Here is a 21,773-nt window from a genome sequence, read left to right as displayed (position 1 = left end):
TCAAAGCCATTGTAATTAAGCCTCTCCCCCCAAAAATACAAAAAAATCCATTTAAATGCTACAGTGCAGTACATATATAGTACTAATACAATACACAATTATTACATACAAAAATGTCTATAAATCTTTAAATAAACCTGTTCTAATTGAGAAAATAAAACAAATAAAATAAAAGATTCCAATTTTTTTTAAAGGCTAAAGCAGTGAACAGGATAAGGATTCTGTACCCACACAACTGATACATTCTCATGCAGAAAATACACTGAAGAAACAGACTAAATTGCAACAAATTTGCATAACTTGTCCACAAATCCATCTAATTGAAAATTTAAATTTGTTGATTTATGAACAAATCCACAAGGGCCGTGACGAGGGTTCGAACCTACGTCCGAGAGGATCCCAGACGCTGCCTTAATCAACTGAGCTACAACATGGTTAAAAAGAATTGCAACTGGTGAATTTGTTGATTTATTATACAACATGGAAATCCTCAAATGCAAAACTCCTGTTGAATTTAGATCATCATAAGTACAAAGAAAAAAGATAAAGCAAAATATCCTCCATATTTTGCAAGTGGAATATTACATTATCATTTTATATTAAAAATTTTGGGGTTCTATAACTTAAAGAGTTCTCACCTTTGTCTCTGAGATGATGAATTGATAAACGCAGACGATGAGTCACAATAACGTGGCTGAAGTATGTTGACCAGACCACACACTAGAAGGTGAAGGGACGACGACATTTCGGTCCGTCCTGGACCATTTTCAAGTCGATCACAATCGACTTGAAACGTCGTCGTCCCTTCACCTTCTAGTGTGTGGTCTGGTCAACATGAGCTGATAAAGTCAAACTGATAGTGGGTTGACTGCTTCAAAGAACTCTATTAACTTGTCTGCTCATCAACCATAGTTGAGTTTCCAGTTTAAATGGAGCAGAAAACATACACCAATACCCAACAAAAACTAAAAATACTGCATATCCAGAAATCCTAAAGTTCCTACTCATATAAAAACCAAAGTAACACAGCAGACATTATGAAACAAAAGGTAGGGGCATCCATACAACCTGTCCTCTTACAAATTACGTCTCAATTTAGCCGTTTGCCCGAACTGATGTAATTTAAAAATGAAAAAAAAATTGAAGATAAGTTTGGGATTTTTTTTTTTCCAAAACAGCAAGTTAAGGGTCCTCTGGTAGGTTAGGATGGCAGGAAATTCTCCTAAAGTTTCAAAACGTCATGAAGACCATTAATTGAAAGTGTCCTCTCCTAACCTAATAGACTAAGCTGGAGGACCCAAACAGAAAACAGGACAGTACATCACTTTCATGAGCCGATTTCACTTCAAATGACATCAGTTTTCAACCATAGCACGCATACGCGCGAAAAGCAACGTTATTTTTAAGAGGACAGGTTGATCCATAAGCGCGGCTGAATCAGCATATAATTTCCATAGGTCGTATAATTTCCGTAAGTGACATAATGTCCAAGATGCAAGCATCTTGATCATTACTGCTGGAAGTAAGTAATTATCAGACAAGGTGGCAAGCCTGGAAGATTATGTAGTACCGTCTAGGTCGCAAGGTATCATTACTGCTGGATTTTAGGTAGAACCGTACATCAAAGAAAGGATGTGTATGAATCAGTACACTAATGACTGAAGACATCTCCAAATTCAGGAGACTATTTTTTTGTATTTCCCCTAATAAAGTTAAAAACACTATTACTTTCTCATGTTAATTCTCCAAGCGAGACAATAATTACTTGTTTCCTAATACCAGATCCTCATTATGGCAGCACTGTAAGCTACATACAGTATAAGCATATATTTATTTTGGATAATGTGTTCTTATTGCAGAAAATACTGAACGTCCTTTATGGCTTGAATGCAGTTCTATATCAGCACAATACAACTAGTGACAAAAGTTTTAGTTTCTTAATTGGAGTGTTGTAGAGCTTTATACATTAGATGAACTGATTTAGCTTCTAATCCTGATGTTTCCATCATAAAAAATGTTATATTCCTTGAAGCTACATCATTTGGCTAATGAGTAGCCATAGTACAAAGCTGATTAAAAATGCCCCATTACCAAAGATGAGTGAAAGCGGTTGGTGTTATACGCCAATAGGATTCATTAAAGTTTAAAAGTATATTAGTACTTGAAATTAAACACATTACTTCATTTTTTGAGAGAGTTTTTGTTGACCTTATACCTGAAGTGGAGCTCCTTAATTTTTTGTAAAATTTTGTGTTATACATTTCCTCTTTACATCAACTAATATCTGGATCAATGGAGTCTGACTAGCTGTACAGTACTCCTTGTGAGCTGTCATATCTAATATGCTGACTTCCTCTTCACAAACAGGTGCAACCTCGATGTGTTTTCTACGACACTGTTTACACTCGTTCTAAGCATTCCCTCACACGCACTCACTGTCTCTCTCTCTCCACCTTCTTCATCTTCCATTTTCCATGTACAAGATACATATACAATTGTAACGACACTGCTGGTAAAAGAGCCAGTGTACTGTAATGGCTATGTATAATAACGTAACACTGCATACTGGAGTCAAGTAATTTAGGTAATATTTTTACCTAAAGTAATAGCAGTACTGTATAACATTTTGCCTATAGTGTTATAAAAGAGCTGGTTCTGATATATGCCAAATTACTCAAAACTTCCTCTCCCTCCTTTCAAATTCATTCAAATAAATTCTCTTATCATTATTCATTCGTTCAGTATGACCAAACCACCTTGGAACAATCCTCAATTTTGTAATTGATAAACTTTTGCAGCTTACATTTTTCCATGACATTTACATTTTTTACTCTCTTCTCTAAACACCACATATGCTTCTCAAAGAGTTCCTTTTTACTATTAAAATGCTTGAATTTTCATATTCATGCCACACCAACCTTTCATACCCAAACATAAAGAAAGGCACTACCACTCCACCAAGTAGACCTTCAACTATGTCCCTTCCAATCCTGTTCTTTGCATCAACTTCTATTTCATCAACAATTTTCCTTCCCTTAACTTCACTTGCACAAAATTCCTCTTTTGTTCACCACAGATCGCAGGTATTTAATCTGAACAACAACTTCAGCATTTCCCCATTCAAGTGCACTATGGGCTCACCATAGCCTGTGCTACTCGGAACTTTTGTTCCAAATAGTTGAATCTAAAACAACAACATTCCACATCAACACTAACTTTACCTGTCAACATTCACTTCGAATAGACTCATCTCATTCATTAATCATTTAACTTTTCTATAAAAATCAACCTTGTTTTCTCTAAAAGAACTAAGTAATCTACATTCATCAACTTTTGTATATTCTAATTACTGGTACTCTTATGATACAGTAGGTTCACATCTTGCCATGATATTCTCAATTTTACCTCCATCATAACCTCTATATATGTACAACAAGCTGAACCACTAAGAGGATATCCATGGGATACACTTACAATAGTACCAAAGCAATTGCTCATTACACAGTACCCTGTTATGCTTGTACTAGATCCTACATAAAGGGTCTTTGTAGCACCAACTCAATACAAGTTCGTTACTCTCCAGAGTCCTTCTCTATTAACGTCATCGTATTACTTCTCCAATTCCACAAAATCCACATTCACCACATAATCCTTCCATCAAATTTACGAGTACTAAAACCTCTGAATACATGTGAACTCCATTAAAAAAAATGCCCTCAAAAAGTATTGTCAGACAACTTATATTACAATTTCAGATATAATAATCCAAGTACTGTATAGCATTTTCCATATATTGGTAGGCAATTTAATATTACTGAATGAACTTATGCATTTTCATTCAAATGGAGGTCTTTGGCAACAACATAAGCTGCTACATGCATCATGGAACTCTTGTTGGCTTCGAAAACGGCGATAGCACGTTTCCGCATCTCCTTCCACTCGTACAAATCCCTGAGGGTTTAGGAAAAATAGAAAAATTACCACATAGCTCTAAACACACATATTAATATAAAAAAGAGGTAGGAGCAAGAACAGGAAGCTCTAGATTTGTACAGGGTTTATGTCCCTGTAAATATCCATGTAGAGCAAAAAACTGACCAAATCCGTATAAAGATACAGTATATGGTGTAGGAAAATCGGGATATGTTCCATAGAACTCCAAAAGTCAACTTTCCACTATTTACTCAATAAAAAAACAACAATGTTGAATGTAATGAAATGCCAATTTCTGGGCGAGCCCCAGCGAGTTGCTGTAGCTAACATCTCCGATGTCCATTCGTCCAAATACTGTAATGTACATATTGTTTATTACTATCTGTATTTATTGTCTCCCCAGCTGACATAACAACAGAACATTACACCTCTCTTGTCTCCTTTCTAGAGAGTACATTTTGAGAGCTTTGAGACAGTCCCAATAATTTACATGTTTTATCGTTTCTATGTGTGCCGTATAAGTTCTGTGTACTCTCCCCAATTCAGGAATCTCTTCTGCTTTGAAAGGTGAAGTGAGTACCGAGCAGTACCCCAGACAGGACAGCACCAGTGATTTAAATAGTATTAGCATTGCTGTGTGGTTTCTAGATTTGAACCTTCTCATAATCCAGCCTGTAATTTTCCTGGCTGCTGTTATATTTGCTTGGTTATGTTCACTAAATGCCACGTCATCAGAAATCATAATTCCAAAATCTTTTATATGTTTTTTCTGTAAGTGTGATTGTGTCCTGTTCCCTGTATTTCATAGCAGTCTCCGTGGTGTAGTGGTAAGACACTCGCCTGGCGTTCCGCGAGCGCTATGTCATGGGTTCGTATCCTGGCCGGGGAGGATTTACTGGGCGCAAATCCTTAACTGTAGCCTCTGTTTAACGCAACAGTAAAATGTGTACTTGGATGAAAAAACGATTCTTCGCGGCAGGGGATCGTATTCCAGGGACCATAGGATTAAGGACTCGCCCGAAACGCTACGCGTACTAGTGGCTCTACAAGAATGTAACAACTCTTGTATATATCTCAAAAAAAAAAAAAAAAAAAAAAAAAAAAAATTTAAGTTCCTGGTTTCCATCATACCTTGGTACCTGGAACTTATCCCCATTAAACATCATGTTTTTTCAATTGCCCAATCAAAGAATTGATTGATATCGGCTTGTAGTTTTTCAGCGTTTTCAATAGTGGTAATTTTCATGCAGATTTTTGTATCATCTTCAAAGGATGAAACGTAGCTGCAACCAGTATTTTTGCCTATATCCGAGATAAGACTGAGAAATAGCAGTGGTGCAAGGACTGTGCCCTGGGGTATGGAGCTTTTCACTCCACTTCGACTCAGATTTTTCCTATTAAACGGATTGTACCATTTATGGTACAGTATACAGTAAAAAAATTATAAACAAAACTATGTATTTTAATAATAATATTTACTTCTAAAGGTAAAAGAACCATACTTTCAACAAATCTTTGATAAAGTTTACTTTATCTATACTTTACTTTCAAATAAATAGATACTGTACTTTCAAATAAAATAGCCAAATCTTCCAGAATTATTAAAGGTATACTGTATTATACTGTATTTACATCTGAAATTTCGAGTTTGCATCATCAATATAATTCAATATTTTACAGTTACAGTATAAACAATTCACCTGTAATAAATAAAGTTACAGTCCCGCTCCTGTGCCACGTAAGTCCACTATAAGCTCACCATATCCCGTGCTACTCGGAACTTTTGTTCCAAGTAGCTGAATCTAAAACCAACAACAATTACAACAATCACCTAAATATGGGCCGAACAAACTTCATGCGTCCTTGTTCTGTAATGAACTTCAGTGCTTCATCGACTCTGTCATCCCAGCGAGCTTTCAGACCAAGCCGTAACCATTGGAATTTGATTTCCGAGTTACTGCGAGAAGACATTTTATACAGTTCATTCATCTTCTCGAGCTTTTCCACTGGTAATTGTTCTCCTCCGAATAACTCAGCCAGCCACTCTCGTATCTGAAGATTACAGAAGAGGGTACACTAAAAAATTACATTCATGCCTTATATATCACACACACATTTTTCTAGGGGTATTAAAGTTAAATTTGGAAATAAATAATACAAAAGTAATTTTTCAGGATAGTTTCATAATAACCTACTGAAAAATTGACAACATTTTCCCCAAATTTCATGTGTGGGTTTTCATTATCATCATATGGCCAGGACAACCATTAGTATTCTTGTCATAAATAGGAAAAATTAGATTTACAGTACTTCTACTGTAATATGAAAAACATTGTCTTTGTTATCTTTAAATAACAAGCAAAGAGAGATAATACATTTTAATTAACACTGGTCAGACCTTGTCAAACATTATGACTCAAATAAATTACAAATGTTTCAAAATTGATTGCGATATATAATTAGCTCCAAATTTTGAGGATAGTTTAAGTAATTAATGCCTCATAATTTAATGTGGGATACACTTCATAATTATTATTTCTTTTAGGAATTCTCTACCTAAACCCGGTCTACATCAAGAAATACCAAGTGCCTTATGGTCTGCAAGAGTATATCAAATAAATACATTTCCATGCAAAGACCTGGTGACACGATTACACATCAATTTACTTGATTAGGCGACATTTTGTTAAGGTCATCTGCATGGAAGGGGCAGTCCGTGGCTGTGTCCCACTCAATCCACCGCTTGCAGAGGTCTTTACACACAACAGCTAGCGAGTCATCAAACCTGTAGATTTAGGACAAATCTTAAATTATCCACAACCTGAAAATATGGTTCACTCTACTTGAAATTAATTGAGGAAGAATATGTTATGAGAGAGAGAAAAAAAACAGTGTTCAATGTAATGAAACGTTAATTTCTGGGTCACCCTTGATGGTTCCCAGAAGCTACTACTGTATATATCTGATATAAGAGTGCCATCAGTTGCAGAGTTGTATTTGGCTTACTGGGGATCACGAGCCAGAACCTGGCCCCCCTCAGAAAGGCACAGAGAGCAGTGGCACGTATGAAAATGTTGTATGTAAATTTATTTCTGCCTTGGATAAAAATGAGACCACAGCTTGAAAACAGCCAAAGAACTCCCCAAAAGTGAAAATAAATGATTGAAAATTCTTAAAACTAGCACAAGAAGTGCTAACTTTAAAACTTAAAATAAGTTTGCCAAATTTACCCCCCCTTCTTTTGAGAGGAGGGAGGCAGTACGGGTCAGCTGGCTGCCCCACCACCAGTCCTTATGATGATGGAAACCACCCCAATGACTGGGGGAAGGGAGAGATGTCAGGGAGTCACCCAGAAATTGGTGTTTCAATACATTCAACACTGGTTTTCTGGGAGAGCCCCTTGTGGCTCGTTGAAGGTCACTACCCAGAGAAGGAAGAAAAGGGGAGCTTATCAGTAAGAAGCAAGCACAGCAGGTATCAAGATGAAGAGACCATGACCTCGTGACAAATGCCACAGCGTAACACAAGGTCTCTTAGAACTGGGAACGCTCACAATATACCTGACTGCCAAGACCCTGTTCAAATACCAAAACCCCAGTGCCCAAATATCAGCCCAAGACAAATTAGCAAAGACTGCTGAAAGAGCGGCATACTTATGCATATCTTGAGCACGAGGGTAGACTGTGGGTTGGCTAGACTTAATGACAGAGCAGACGACCTGAGAAACAAAAGCCTTGGAACAAAAAAGCAGGGAAACTGGATTCATCTACAAGGAGATCACTGAAGCTGAACCAATACCACGAAGGTAGTGGTGCAGAGATGCCACCAGACACAGCACATAATGCATCCCAAGCTGAACCAACCAAGTTTGGTTAGTTTGGATGCCGAAAACACCACCGATCCGAAGACAGACAGTTCAAGACAACTAGCTTACCTGAAGGGCAAGGGCCACCACAAGCAAGGAGACCCTAAGGAAGTGAGCCCCGAACACTCCAGGGAAGATAACCCTGACAGTGTAAGGCAGCACTTAAGGAACACACAGGGGTAGGTAACCCTGAGCACATGCAGCTGCAAGCACACTAAACTACTGGCTCATGCTGCACAACCGTGCACAGGAAAAGCTGCAAAGGCAAAACACTACTTAGTCAAAGACAGGAGACTGGAGCCAGAGTGAACTGAGAGGGCAATCAGGCAAGTACATACAGTATCAGAACAAGAGACGGTGGTGGAGCAGCCGGCTGACTCGGTCTACCTCTCCCCTTCCCCTTTTAAAGGGGAGGGGGGGGGGGGGGGGTGCAGGAGAGGCAAACTAGCTCACCCTAGTTTTACAAATTTTTGATAGTTTGTTAACATTGTTGGGGAAATTCTTTTGGCTGTTTTGAGGCTGTGATCTCGTTTCTAACCAATCAGTGATCTGTTTTGTTTTGCTGACTGTCAGTGTGCCTTCCCTTAGTGGTGACAGACATGAATAAATTTACATAAAATTTTTCATACATGCCACTGCTCCCTGTGCCTCTCTGATGGGGTCAGGTTCTGGCTCGGGGTCTCCAGTAGGCCAAATAGAACTCCACAACACATGGCACCTTGTAGTCTGGCACTACATCAGATATGGTAGCAACTTCAGGGAGGCACAAGGGGCTCCCCCGAGAAAATCATATCAGCAGGCGATGAGTCACAATAACGTGGCTAAAGTATGTTGACCAAACCACACACTAGAAGGTGGAGGGACGACGACGTTTCGATCCATCCTGGAGCATTCCTGAACCTGGACCATTCTCACAATCGACTTGAGAATGACGGACCATTCTCAAGTCCCAGGATGGACCGAAACGTCGTCGTCCCTTCAGCTTCTAGTGTGTGGTCTGGTCAACAAAATCATATCAATAATGTCTACTTCCATTGTTTAAAATATTCAAATGGGAGGATATAAGGCAGATAAAACAAGCAACATGATCACTGAACAACCAAATACATACTCGGGTTTAATGGGTGGCATGCCGGGAGTGTACCACCATGCATCCCAGTCGACTGCATCGAACACTTTCTTTTTGTCCACAAAGAATTCAAAGAGGAAACTGCGGAAGGTGTCCGAGGTAATTGACTGGTACTTAAACTTAGTCAGGTATGCCTTTAAGAACGGTTCAAACTCATCTGTTAAAAAAACAAGAACATAAAGAGCTGCAGATAGAAAATTACCATAAAGCTAACAAATAATAATCACAGATGCCTTTATAAGCATTTCATTATTAAGGCATAATTTTACATTTTGTATGTATACATATGTAGAAATGTATACAGTGTATCCCTGCTTGATCAAATTATTTGGCGGGTGAGGCCGATTCATTCCATAAGGGATTTAATTTGAGCAGCAACACTACAAGCAATTTCCCTGCCCTCAAGGAAAAATCTAAATGGGCTTACATCTCCTATAATGGGTATAAAGGTTTGTGACTTACCTTACCAGAAGAGTAGTCCAGTGAAAAAATCTTCATAATAACCTTGAAGCACATTTAAGTATAAATCCACCATTATCCATCTTTCTATATGACTATGTTAAAACAAATCTCAGAAAATCAATTTATTATGTGCTTATTTTATTTATATATACAAGAGTTTCTGACCAGTACTGGTCAGAACAAATATGATATATGTACTCACATGTAATGGACCTACCACAAAAATCTCCCAGTCAAAAAACCAGAGTTGAATGTAATGAAATGTTAATTTCTGGGTGAGCCCCAGTAGCTCCCTGAAGCTACTATACCTGGCTCTGCTTCCCCAAGGAAAGCGGGACCAGCCAACTCCACCACAGGCTGCCAGAAACAACCCAAAAAGCCCTCTAATCATGGGGCAAAGCATCAGCAAACAGTGCGAGTCTTCATCCAACTGTCCCATCGAAGGGGTGACCCATATAAGGCTGACGTAAAAACCATGAACCAGCCTAAAAACCAGAGTGAGCATGGCGCCAATCAGATAATAAAGAATCGGTTGTGGGAAGTGCATGTGACCCAGTATCCGGCTCCTGAACTGTATTCACCTAGTTGTGCTTGCGGGGGTTGAGCTCTGCTCTTTCGGCCCGCCTCTCAACTGTCAATCAACTGTTGCTAACTACTATTTTTTTTTTCATTCCCACACCACACACACATCCCAGGAAGCAGTCCGTGACAAGTGACTAGCTCCCAGGTACCTATTTACTGCTAGGTAACAGGAGCATCAGGGTGAAAGAAACTCTGCCCATTGTTTCTAGCTGGCGCCAGGAATCGAACCCGGGACCACAGGATCACGTGTCCAGCATGCTGTCCAGTCAGCCACTGTACTGTGCGCCTGATGAAGGCGAAGAGGGTAACGACCCTGGCCAGACTGGTGAGCGCTGATCACGAAGCCCCAACTGAGAGCCGAGACGTCCACGGAGACGAAGAGCAAGAGCGCAGGAAGGCGCCGGGGAATCGAATCCCTAAAAATACTAAAGAGGAAGCCAGTGATGCAGCAGCCGGCACAGTGCCCCCCATAGTCCACACCCAGCAATTGCGAGATTCAAACGGGGCTGCTCTGAAGAAACCAGAATAACTTCCAAAGCCAAACCCGGCTCAAAGGAAAACCAGAAGGGTAAAGTTCAGGCTCCAGTACAACTGTTTGAGCAGTTGCAGCAGATAAAAACTGAGAATCCATGTCCTCAGGAAACAAAAGTGAAGAAAAGGGAGAAGCAGAAGTGAGAGTCACGACTGATGCCGAGCCTATAGATTGGGCCAGCACAACTTGCCGACACACGAGACAGGAGGCAAAAAACAAGGAGATTGCCTCCTAGAGGATCAAAGCATACAGCTTAAGGAGGGCTGCTAACGCAGAAGCAACAGAGACCAAAACACCCGCAAAAGGAACCTCACCCATTCCCCAATGTCCCCCGAGGGTCAATCAGAATGAAGTTCTAGGAGGCTCAAGAAACGCATGACAGAATCCAAGTGCAGGCATGAAGGTTGTATGCAACATAAGCAGCCAACAGCTGGTGGACTTGAGCATGCAGCTGCACAATACCCGAAATCACAGGAAAGGGCAGGAGTGAAGAGGAACACATTGAGAGACTCAAAAGAACCCCCCCTCCCCAAAATACCTGTAACACAATAGAAACCTCCCGGTTTTGAGGCTGCAGTCTTGGTTCTAACCAAGCAGCTGTCTGTTTTGTTTCGCTGACTCTTTGTGTGTGTTCCTTTGGTGGTTGCAGGCATGAATAACTTTACATAAAAGGTTTCCATAATGACATTTCTCCTTGTACCTCTCTGAGGGGACCAGGTTCTGGCTTGTGGTCTCCAGTAGACCATTAAGAACATTTTACAGTCTCTGTGGTGTAGTGGTAAGACACTCACCTGGCGTTCCGCGAGCGCTTTGTCATGGGTTCATATCCTGGCCGGGGAGGATTTACTGGGCGCAATTCCTTAACTGTAGCCTCTGTTTAACTCAAGAGTAAAATGTGTACTTGGTTGTAACAACGATTCTTCGCGGCGGGGATCGTATTCCAGGGACCTGCCCGAAACGCTACGCGTACTAGTGGCTCTACAAGAATGTAACAACTCTTGTATCTCAAAAAAAAAAAAAAAAAAAAAAAGAACTCTGATGGCACCTGGTAGTACAGGGCTATATCAGTGTAGTAGCTTCAGGGTTACTGGGCTTCCAAGAAAAACTGAGTACTGTAGTGTATTATAATTTAAATGTTTGGTGGATTTTCAAAGTAGATGCCACAACCTGCGGTATCAGAACATGAGCATAAGTCTTATTGGATCCTGCACACTGCAACATTGGAGATATTGTTAATAAATATTGAATTTAAAATTCACAACCTACCTGGCCCTCCCACTAGCGTCTCGAGGTACCAGAGGAAGGTGTGTCCTTTTTCGTAAGGCACAGTAGAAAAGGAGTCATCTGGATCCACCCCAGTCAAGTCTGGTATGAGACAAGTGAGTGGGTCTTTCTCTCCTCTTGTCCGAATCTAAAATACGAACCAATACTTGAAAACCCACATTTTAGAAGAGATTTAGTGATAATGTTATCAAATTTTATCCCTCATGACTTGATTGCCAAATACAACGATGTTTAAAATATTTAAAAAGTGATATTGAGTAGGACGGCAAATTACAAGAAAAGACAAAGAACTTGAAAAAGAAATTTGGTGACAGGAAGACTTTCAGGTGTTTAGTACTACTACCCTCTCTTGGTAACACTGTACATGCCAAAATTCCTTCAAATATATTAACTATTGCATCTTTTCACACAAACCGCTTGCATTTCTTTCACAAACAGTGATTCATCACAATATGTACAGAAAATGAACAATAAAATCAATAAAATATAATAAGTCTCAGAAAAGTCAATAATAAAAGTCAAAGGTGAATAGAACATAAAATCAATAATGTGCAGAGGCATGCTTGTGATGTGACATTTGTCTCTCTCTCTATACAGAAAATTTGCATTTACAATATGATTTAGTAATAAATGCTGATGAATGCTTGGTTGTATAAAGTGCTGCATTATCCATGAAATATTTTTCAGCAGGTTAGTTTGGCCTTAATCATTCACGGCAACTTCTCAGTATTGTGTAAAGGATATTAACATTTCTATGCTACACAATTACAGTGGATCAGCTCTGGTTCTTTGAGTGTCATAATAAAAATAAGTAAGAAACTTAGAAATAAAAATTACCCCTGCAAAATAAACATTATTAAAAATATAACTCACACATTCAGCTAAATCCTTCCATCCTCCTATGGCAGAAAAATTTCTTGTGGGTTCGCCATACATACGTCCAGCAATCTTACGCTCCACAAACATAGTGAAGCCCTCATTCAGCCAGAAATGTTCCCAATGGCTGTTAGTGACCAAATTACCAGTCCAGGAGTGGCTAATCTCGTGAGCAACTACATCTGCCAATGAGCGATCGCCTGCCTGTGGGGGGGGACGACAGCAAATAAAAATAAGAATACGGTACGGTAAATTATCTTCCGGACTTACACATTCAGATAAGTCCTTCCATCCTCCAAGAGCAGATAAATGTCTTGCTCTTGGCCCACGTAGCCGTCCAATTATTTTTCTCTCAATGAACTTAGTAAAGCCTTCATTGAGCCAAAAGTCCTGCCAGCTGGAATTTGTCACTAAATTGCCTGTCCAGCTGTGAGTAATTTCATGAGCAATGACATCCACCAACGAGCGATCACCTGCCTTACGGTGCAAACAGAAAAGTGATGATAAATGTTCAGCATTGTCATTATCATAGGAATCGGCAGCTTAACTCTCAATGTTTGTAAACAAATAATTGCACATTATATAATAAAGTCAAATAAAGGCAAATTTGTAATAGAAGAGCTAACAGTATCAAACACAAAACAGCCCATCATGTACATATTTCCAGTACCGTATCCTATCATTAAATTGTGTCACTGAACACAACTTAAATTAGAAATCTACGTCATTATAATTCTTTCAACCACTTCAATAATGAACAAGACGTAAGTATTCAAATGTTTAACAGTTATATGTCACAGTGATGACATACAACTGAAGATACTATACTTTATGTCCAGTAAATATACTGTATTCAAAACTCTCATTTAGTTGATAAATAAGCACATTATATATTTTTTATTATTGAACTAAATACACAGTAAAATAGATTTATTTCCTATTAAAGAGCCACTCGTGCATGAAAATACATTACCAGTTGACCAGACCACACACTAGAAGATGAAGGTGACGACGACGTTTTGGTCCGTCCTGGACCATTCTCGACTTGAGAATGGTCCAGGACGGACCAAAACGTCGTCGTCCCTTCACCTTCTATTGTGTGGTCTGTACAACATACTTCAGCCACGTTATTGTGACTCATCATCTGTACATTACCAGTATTGTAGGAGTAATGAACGTGAGACACGGGTTCTCCATTCCACCATATGGGAAACTTGGAGGAAGAACCAACAGGTCATATTGTTCCCAGACATAGTCCCCACACAGTGATTCAGCCGTCTTCAGCATTTTCTCGGTCTGAAATTACAAATAAGAATTAGACCAGAGAATAAATCACAATAACCTGACTGTAAATAATTAAATTTTTTTTAGTAACGTGACTGTAAATAAGTCAAATTTTTTTTCATTTGTATTGTTACTTTTTTAACATTTTTGGGTTCTGATGATGCTAAAATTCATCTTCCGTACTCCAATAGTAAATGTTCCGATTGCTATTGATAAATATTTATATATTCATTGCTGTCATGCACTATCTATTGAGTATGACTGATAATTTAGATGGATAATTTATTTGCAAACATTTTGATACCAAATTTATAGTTGTAACCCAACAAATAACTGAGAAAATCTAAAATATTTGTAAATGGTTTAACACTTTCAATTTGTCTAAAAATCCAAGTTTCTGTTTGTCTAGAATTGAAATGATTTGTATAAGTTACTATAAATAAATCCCTCTAGTTCTAATTCTAAATTCTCCCACTGCATCCTGCTCAAATTCTAAGAAATACAGATTACAAATAAATGGGTTGCTCATGTCTTAATTTTTATACCACTTATTAAAATGAGGGATATAAAAATGGAATGCAAACTGACTGAATTATCCAAAACTGTAACCTCCAGAGCTAAATATGTTTTGTGGAGGCATACCACACCAAATCATATATTACATAAATTTCTTGATACTCCAAATAAATTACATACTTCTCTCAAAATTTTGACGCAACAAATTATAACATCCAGGTGGTAACATTGTCATCCACACTTCCGTGGAAATGAACACTTCATTCACCTCAGCTCTAGGAGACTCTAACTGCGGACCACTGTAATACTTGGTATACATATACAGGTAGTATTACACTAACATAACATTTTCTAGTACCTGTATGTTTACCTGTATGTTTAATGACTAATAGTTTCTACAGCCATAACTGCTAATATAAAAAAAAAATTGCCAATGATATAGCAGGCCAGGAAGAGCCCTTTTTCTTACAGGTGCTACAGTTCTGATATTCTTACCTCGGAAAACTCGTATTCTGCTTTCTCGACAAATTCCTTCTCAGACCACACCTTTGAGCGTGGGCCAATCTTCCTGCTATCTAGTGCCCCCACTGCTATCGCTATCAAGTATGAAGGCATCGGCACTGGTTGTTGAAATCTTAAAAAGATACGGGAATAATTTTAATGACATTGGATTCCCAATGTGCATAATAGCGAGGATGAATTCTTTAGTGAGAACGCTAAAGAATTCATTAACTAATTCTTCATAGTAGTATGCTTGAAGAGAACATAATGCATGAAAAATAATATAGAGAAATACTAGAAAGAGAAAATTTTTAACATAAGTTGTCATTTTTTACTGTAACATGAAAGTCATTTTCAATAGTTTACTTTTCCTTTGGTGTTCCTCCACACCAGTAGTTCCCAACCACTGATACAGAGGACCCTTGGGGTCATGTGAGTATTACAAAATAGCGCTGTTCTCAAAAGTGAGGGCTGGATGCTTCTTCCTGAGGCACTGACTATTATTAACAAGGTGCAAATCCTTAACTGTACACCTCTGTTCACCCAGCTTTGAATGGGTATCTGGTTGTTAAACGATTTGGTGGGTTGTATTATGGGGAAAATTAAGATTAAGGACCTGCCACAATCTATAGGGCTGTGAATAGCAGCTGCGGCATGACGTATGAACAAGCATGCAAACCCCAGTGCACCCCAACCAACCGAAATGACCTCACCCATCCACAGGCCTGACCAGAGAGGTCAAAGGTTCTTGAACTACCCAAAGTAAGACACTCCACCCTGGCGGCCTGGCTTTGAAAAGGTAAACACCTGTACACACCAGAGAAGTAACTGATAATGCAGGGAAAGTGCTAGCGAGCATCTAGGGAAGAAGACCCATGACCTATGAAAGAAGCACGGTTTTTGTTCAGAACTTTGGCAAAATCTATAAAACATCTACCATTATAGTATTTTTATACTGTATAATGCTGGCATCACAACATTTTACCCCAATACACACAATTGATTGACTAACCTGAAAACCTTGTGTTTTCCTTTCTCCTGGTGCCCATCTCTCAGTGCACTCATAAGCACCACCAGCTGAGACGGGGCTCTCACCTCTGCCGTGTAAGGCATCTTTACAGCTGGCGTATCCTGCAGATGAAATGCATGAACAGGTAATAGAGACTCAAATACTATGTACCAATAAAAACATTCTTACCTTGACCTTGAAGTGTTTCCAGGGCTTAGCGTCCCCGTGGCCCAATCGTCAACCAGGCCTCCTCGTTGCTGGATTGGTCAACCAAGATGTTTGACGCTCTTAACCAGGCTCTTGACGCACTTGGCCAGGCTCTTAACCAAAGTTATTACAGAACTCGAGGCAATGGATATAAATTTGAGAAGTTTAGATTCAGGACAAACCGGGATAAATACTGGTTTGGATATAGGGTTAGTGATTTTTTAAATAAATTAGAGTCCATCATAAGCCTTCATCTATATACACATGGCACTTACTTAAAGAAGTGTCATGTGTATTTCGATGAAGGTGGTTACAGGAATGCATATACTGTATACCAATTCTTTACCTGCATAAAGTTAACTTCATTTTGCATTAGTTTTTCATGGAACTCATCCCATGCACAAATAATGAGCCAAGCATACTGCACAAATACAAACTACTTTATCAGTGCATACCACCTGACCACACTATATGCATGAGGTTGAAATTTTGTGAATTATTGTGCACCAGCAATGTATTCATAAGATGAATTTTTCTTTTACAAAGCACTCAGACACTTAATGCAGCATTTGTGAACTGGGATTGCACGCAATCCCGAGGAAACTAAGAGTTCCAAAACATATACTGATAAATATTCTAATAAATAGGCCATATGCAAAAATATTTCTAAATGCACCAATTTTTTGTGTTTAATTTTCTTTTTTAACCAGTACATATCAAGAGTAAAGAAAGAAATTGTCTCCTTTCAGTTGAAAATGAAATCCATGTGTGTTTATCTATCTTGAGATCTTGAGATGAGATGGTTATCTTGAGATGATTTCGGGGCTTTAGTGTCCCCGCGGCCCGGTCTTCGACCAGGCCTCCATCCCCAGGAAGCAGCCCATGACAGCTGACTAACACCCAGGTACCTATTTTACTGCTAGGTAACAGGGGCATAGGGTGAAAGAAACTTTGCCCTTGTTTCTCGCCGGCGCCTGGGATCGATCCCAGGACCACAGGACCACAAATCCAGTGTGCTGTCCGCTCGGTCGACCGACTCCCAAGTACTAAAGTACAACCCAGAATTATTTGAAAAGTATAAAGGTTGAGAAATGCTGCTTTAATACCTAAGTATGTTATGACATCTTTTGTTCCAAGTGAAGGTCATAACCATAACTTAGCCTAATGATTATTTTAACAAGGTAAAATTAAACAATGCACATATAAGCCAAGAAATCTACAACCATGTACAAAACATGTTTACATTTGACGGGACCAGTCTTGTCAGTACAGTATATATATATAGTGGAATTAATAAGCAGTGAAATGGTTAACTTCAGTATTTTTTTTAAGTTAAATTTGAGTTCCATAAATCGTTGATGTTATCACCTGGCATGGAACTAAGGAGCGGCAGTGAATGGCTTGACATTGGGAGAACATGTATGGATGCTTCTTCCCAGCTGTCTGCTCCGGGGACAACCACTGCAAGGCTGAGCAGTTTGGAGAGGTTTCATATTCTATTTCAACCTTGAACCTGCAACACATTCAAAATCCAGCTATTAGCATGTAAAATAATTTTATGTCCATAACAAATATTGAGAAAAATAACAGAAAAAGATAGCATTGAATGTAATGAAACGCCAATTAATGAGTGAGCCACAGAGGCCCCCGTACACTCTGCATTCCGATTGTTAGAAAGTTGAAGATCCATCTCCCTACTTTGCCAGTACAGTAATTCCTTTTATATGCATTTTGTGTGCAATAATACCATGATCACATTTGTCGAGAGCTTTTGGAAAATCGGGCTGCATAATCAGCCCATTCTCTCATTATCAAGTGATATGTGTCTTATCATAACATATCAGTAGAATACGTGGCACTTTGCATTTTATCTCTCTAACTTCTTTAAAAAAATATGTGATAAAATGCACTTGCACTTCCATTTCATATAAACAATCATTCACCTCTTTCCTTACAAATCCATGTCTTCTTTCAGTCTCTTATGACTTCCCTCTCTCCAGTTTATTTCCTTCCCATGCCTTTCACTATTTCTCTGTTACGAACCCGGATCCAGCATCCGAGCAAGGAGCAGTAACAACTACGCCATCTGTGGGTCAGCTCCCGAAACTCCCGCCAAACGAACGACGACACCGGATGAGGACGGCGAATATCGGCCACAAGGGCCAGTTTCCAGTCCTGTGCAGCTCACAACACAGCCGCTCCTGACCTCTGGTGAGGTGGTGCTCCGACGACAGCGCCATCTATGGACTGGATACGTCAGGTGTTAGCGCCCGAGCCCGTAAGTGAGATGTATTAGTGTCCCGGTTATTGATGACGTGTCTGTTTACAGAGTCGACCTGGGACCACTGTATTGAAGGTTGAGGCAGTCTACCCGAGGCAGCCAGTCTCCATACTGTGAAGTTTGCTGCAGCTGTCGTGACGTCGTCCCCCCGGAAGAACACTGTGGTGTGTTAAGCCTGCCAGTGGAGTGGCAGTGGAAGGATTTACCCGGGACCGACGGTTGGAGACGATAATCCACTGGGGTATTGAGGACAGGAGGGTGATTGGTGATATCACACGAGACTCCTGTCTAGGGCGTACCCCCTTTTATCGTTCGTGGAGTGGCCGTACCAGCCTTGGTGGCTCAGTACCTGCCAGCAGACCTGCTGGACGTGTGGTTGACGGCCTCCACGACGGTGCCCCCAGTGGACCTGTGTTTTGGCTGACCTGTGGCCAGGGTAGGCTCGGCATTCTTAGAAGACACGTCTTGAGGCCACGAAGAAAGCACCGCGGACTCAGCACCTAGCTTCGTGATCAAGAGTCTTCAACAGAAGACTAGATTGTGCATGATCCCCTTTGTAAAGTGTTAATACCCCTCCCCCTTGTGTACGTTTTACTTTTATATATTTAAATGGTGTTGGTGAACATTATAATATTAAGTTCTTAACTTTCTTTCCCTACTCCCTTTTAAGTTACTTGCGTCACGGAGCTCATCCCTTAATAGCCACTACTGGCTTGGGAACGGATACATATATCTTCCTCTAACAACATCAGAGTGAGAACCCCGTTGCGTCCCGAGAGGGCCGTAACATTCTCCTAATTCATATTTATCATAAATTCTTTCCAAGAAATTATTCCTTTGTAACGTAAGTCTATCCAGACTTGAGAACCAAATATTGTGTCTGGATAAGTATTTCATCACCCTGAAAACTTTTAAATTCACAAAGGCTTTTTCATGAGCAACCAGCCTCCCACTGACTTTTTCATCTCCTCACGATTTTGTTTGTACTACTCCCACATCAGAACAGTACTATACCTGGTATAACAATAATAATAATGTAGAATATATATAGCCAATGCTCACCGAACATGTTCTCATATCAAAATGTGTAAGACACTTACTGTTTCTTTGCATCTGAAGATAGAACAATTTTGAGCTCTGATCCAAAATTAGGATCGGCTTTTCCGAGAGTGTACTGCAGTAGCTGACCAGTCTCCTCATCCTTCACAGTTTTAATTGCCAAGTCCCGAGAATCAAGAATCTAAAACAACACACATTATGTAAAACATTTAACAAAATGATTCATGAATGAAATAATAATATTTTCATGTTGTGATATAAATTAATATGCAATGATAAAACATTTAAGTTTATAACAGGTAAGTGAAATTAAGGACTTGCAATTGTATCGTATTGAAATATAGTATACAAAAGACATATAAAACTCATACCAAATGGACAGCATCCTCCTGTTTGCGGTCAACAGTGAGTGTAGTTGTTCCAGAGACAATTTTGCGTGAGAAATCCACATCCCAATCCAAGTGAATTGAAGACACAACAACCTGGTCTGATAGGGCAAGAAAGGATTTTCTAACATTAAGGTCAATTATACATAAATGGGTCATCTTGGAGCCCAATGCTTCACCCACTTCTATGATGCTTAACTGTAGGAGTTTTTTTTTGTGTTTTTGAAAGAAAGCAAATTGGTGACAGGGCAGCTGCCCACACTCCATCAAACCTTACTAAGCTATGCCTAGACTCTCCTAATAAGGTATATTTGATCCAAAATATTTAAACAGAAGATGCTTGTTCAGTACATCACCTTGTAAACCGATCAAGATTTTATGTTTTTTCTCTTTGTTAGGGTCAGGAAGATTTTCAGGATTAATGCAATATCCCTAGACAATTACTGGTCATTTCTCAGGATGAAATGAAATAAATGAACTTAATGCATCAGTTCTTATCTACTGCTAGGTGATGAGGAGCATCAGGTGGATAAAAACATGCCCAAATGTCTCGAGCTGCCAAGGAATCAAACATAAAATCAGATAATTGTGCTGACTATGCTACCTACTGCACTACAGGTCACTAATACATTTTAAAACCCTTTGTCTGTCTGTGGCTTTGCAAGAATAATTTTCTAATACTGTAATAATTCCTATTATTGGGAAAAGGATGCATAACTCACACACACCCCATATTTACTTTTCAAGGCTCATTGTACCTTCATGTAAACATCCAAATAAATACATAAATAGTGGATATATAATGGATAATTCAAAATATTGATTCACCCTACCAGGTCTTGAATACGAGTTTGGGTCTCCAGGGCTTAGCCGAGATTTCTTCTCAGGCTTTAGAGGCGACATTCTTGAGGTTATAAGCACGTGTGACACTTTTCTCCTGCTCTGAGACACGTGTAAGTTGCATACAGATTTTCCTTTTGTTGATACCTTCAGGTGACTATCAGCAGCTGGGTGCCACAGTCAGTCCACACCGGCGTCTGTTGTAGAGGTAAACACGTCGCTTGTACTCCAACCCCGCCGAAGTCTCCCTTTAACATACACCTCTGTTTTAGTCGCCGCTCCTCTATCTAAACCACAATGCAACAAACATTTTTGAAACTCTTATTATCCTCAATAAAAATGCATTTTCCAACATCTGTACTGGTGCAGTTATCGGGAGGACAAACGCTTCATGCAAACTGCACCTACTATCAGGAAGAACCCCGCTCTTCACCCAGCGGTGTTCTGGTAATGCAAGTGATTGATGAAAAACGTAATCTGATTGTGCACTACACTGGTGCCCTTGGGGGATGGAAATGTTGTAGAAATACTCTGAAGTTTCAATTCCTTTTGAAGGGTCTGGGTGGTGTAACGATTAGCGTATCAGTATCATTGCAATCAATCTTATATTGTTTCTGCTGTATTGTGCCTACCAATTTGTTGTCAACTACCATTTTAAGCTGTCATTGCAATCAATCATAGCTACCTATGTGCTTTAATATACTGTACCTATAATTTTCTCTCATCTTTTTTTTTTCATTCCATGTAATCTGTTATCATTTTTTGTCTATAAATTTTGCAAGTATTTACCTCCTTAAAATTTTCTTAGATTAAGGACCTGCCCGAAACGCTGCGCGTGCTAGTGGCTTTACAAGACTGTAATTACCATATTTGTATCCTCACATTCCTTATGTACATTCTTGTATATGCATAAATAAATAAATAAATAAATAAATAAGTTATGCCGGGTGCGCGAACATCTGTGCTTTCTGAGTTCTATTTTTTTCTGAGTTCGAGTCACTTGCAGAAGGGTGTATGTCTAAGTTGT

At 39.4% G+C, this 21,773-nt stretch overlaps 1 protein-coding gene across 2 annotated transcripts; it reads right to left on the bottom strand.

Annotated features, from left to right (window-relative positions):
* Positions 1–356: 356 nt before the first annotated feature.
* On the bottom strand, positions 357–20,982 carry LOC123774325 (leukotriene A-4 hydrolase). Of its 2 annotated transcripts, none has more exons than XM_045768495.2 (13): positions 20,740–20,982; positions 19,892–20,007; positions 19,562–19,701; positions 17,549–17,693; positions 15,977–16,095; positions 14,959–15,097; positions 13,819–13,959; positions 12,661–12,867; positions 11,770–11,914; positions 8,910–9,084; positions 6,601–6,718; positions 5,765–5,985; positions 357–3,951 (listed from the first exon to the last, which is right to left on the bottom strand). In XM_045768495.2, exons 1-13 carry the CDS (start codon positions 20,807–20,809, stop codon positions 3,825–3,827), a joined length of 1,863 nt encoding a protein of 620 aa, XP_045624451.2. In that variant the 5' UTR covers positions 20,810–20,982; the 3' UTR covers positions 357–3,824. The 2 variants fall into 2 exon arrangements, with proteins under 2 accessions (XP_045624451.2, XP_045624452.2); XM_045768496.2 differs by lacking the exon at positions 12,661–12,867 and adding an exon at positions 12,934–13,140 and having other exon boundaries at positions 2,469–3,951; positions 20,740–20,960.
* Positions 20,983–21,773: the final 791 nt, after the last annotated feature.

This window comes from Procambarus clarkii, chromosome 61 (genome assembly GCF_040958095.1).
Source record: "Procambarus clarkii isolate CNS0578487 chromosome 61, FALCON_Pclarkii_2.0, whole genome shotgun sequence".
NCBI lineage: Eukaryota > Metazoa > Arthropoda > Malacostraca > Decapoda > Cambaridae > Procambarus > Procambarus clarkii.
The sequence above is the reverse complement of the archived record's forward strand: the minus strand, read 5'-3'. Positions and strand labels throughout refer to the sequence as shown.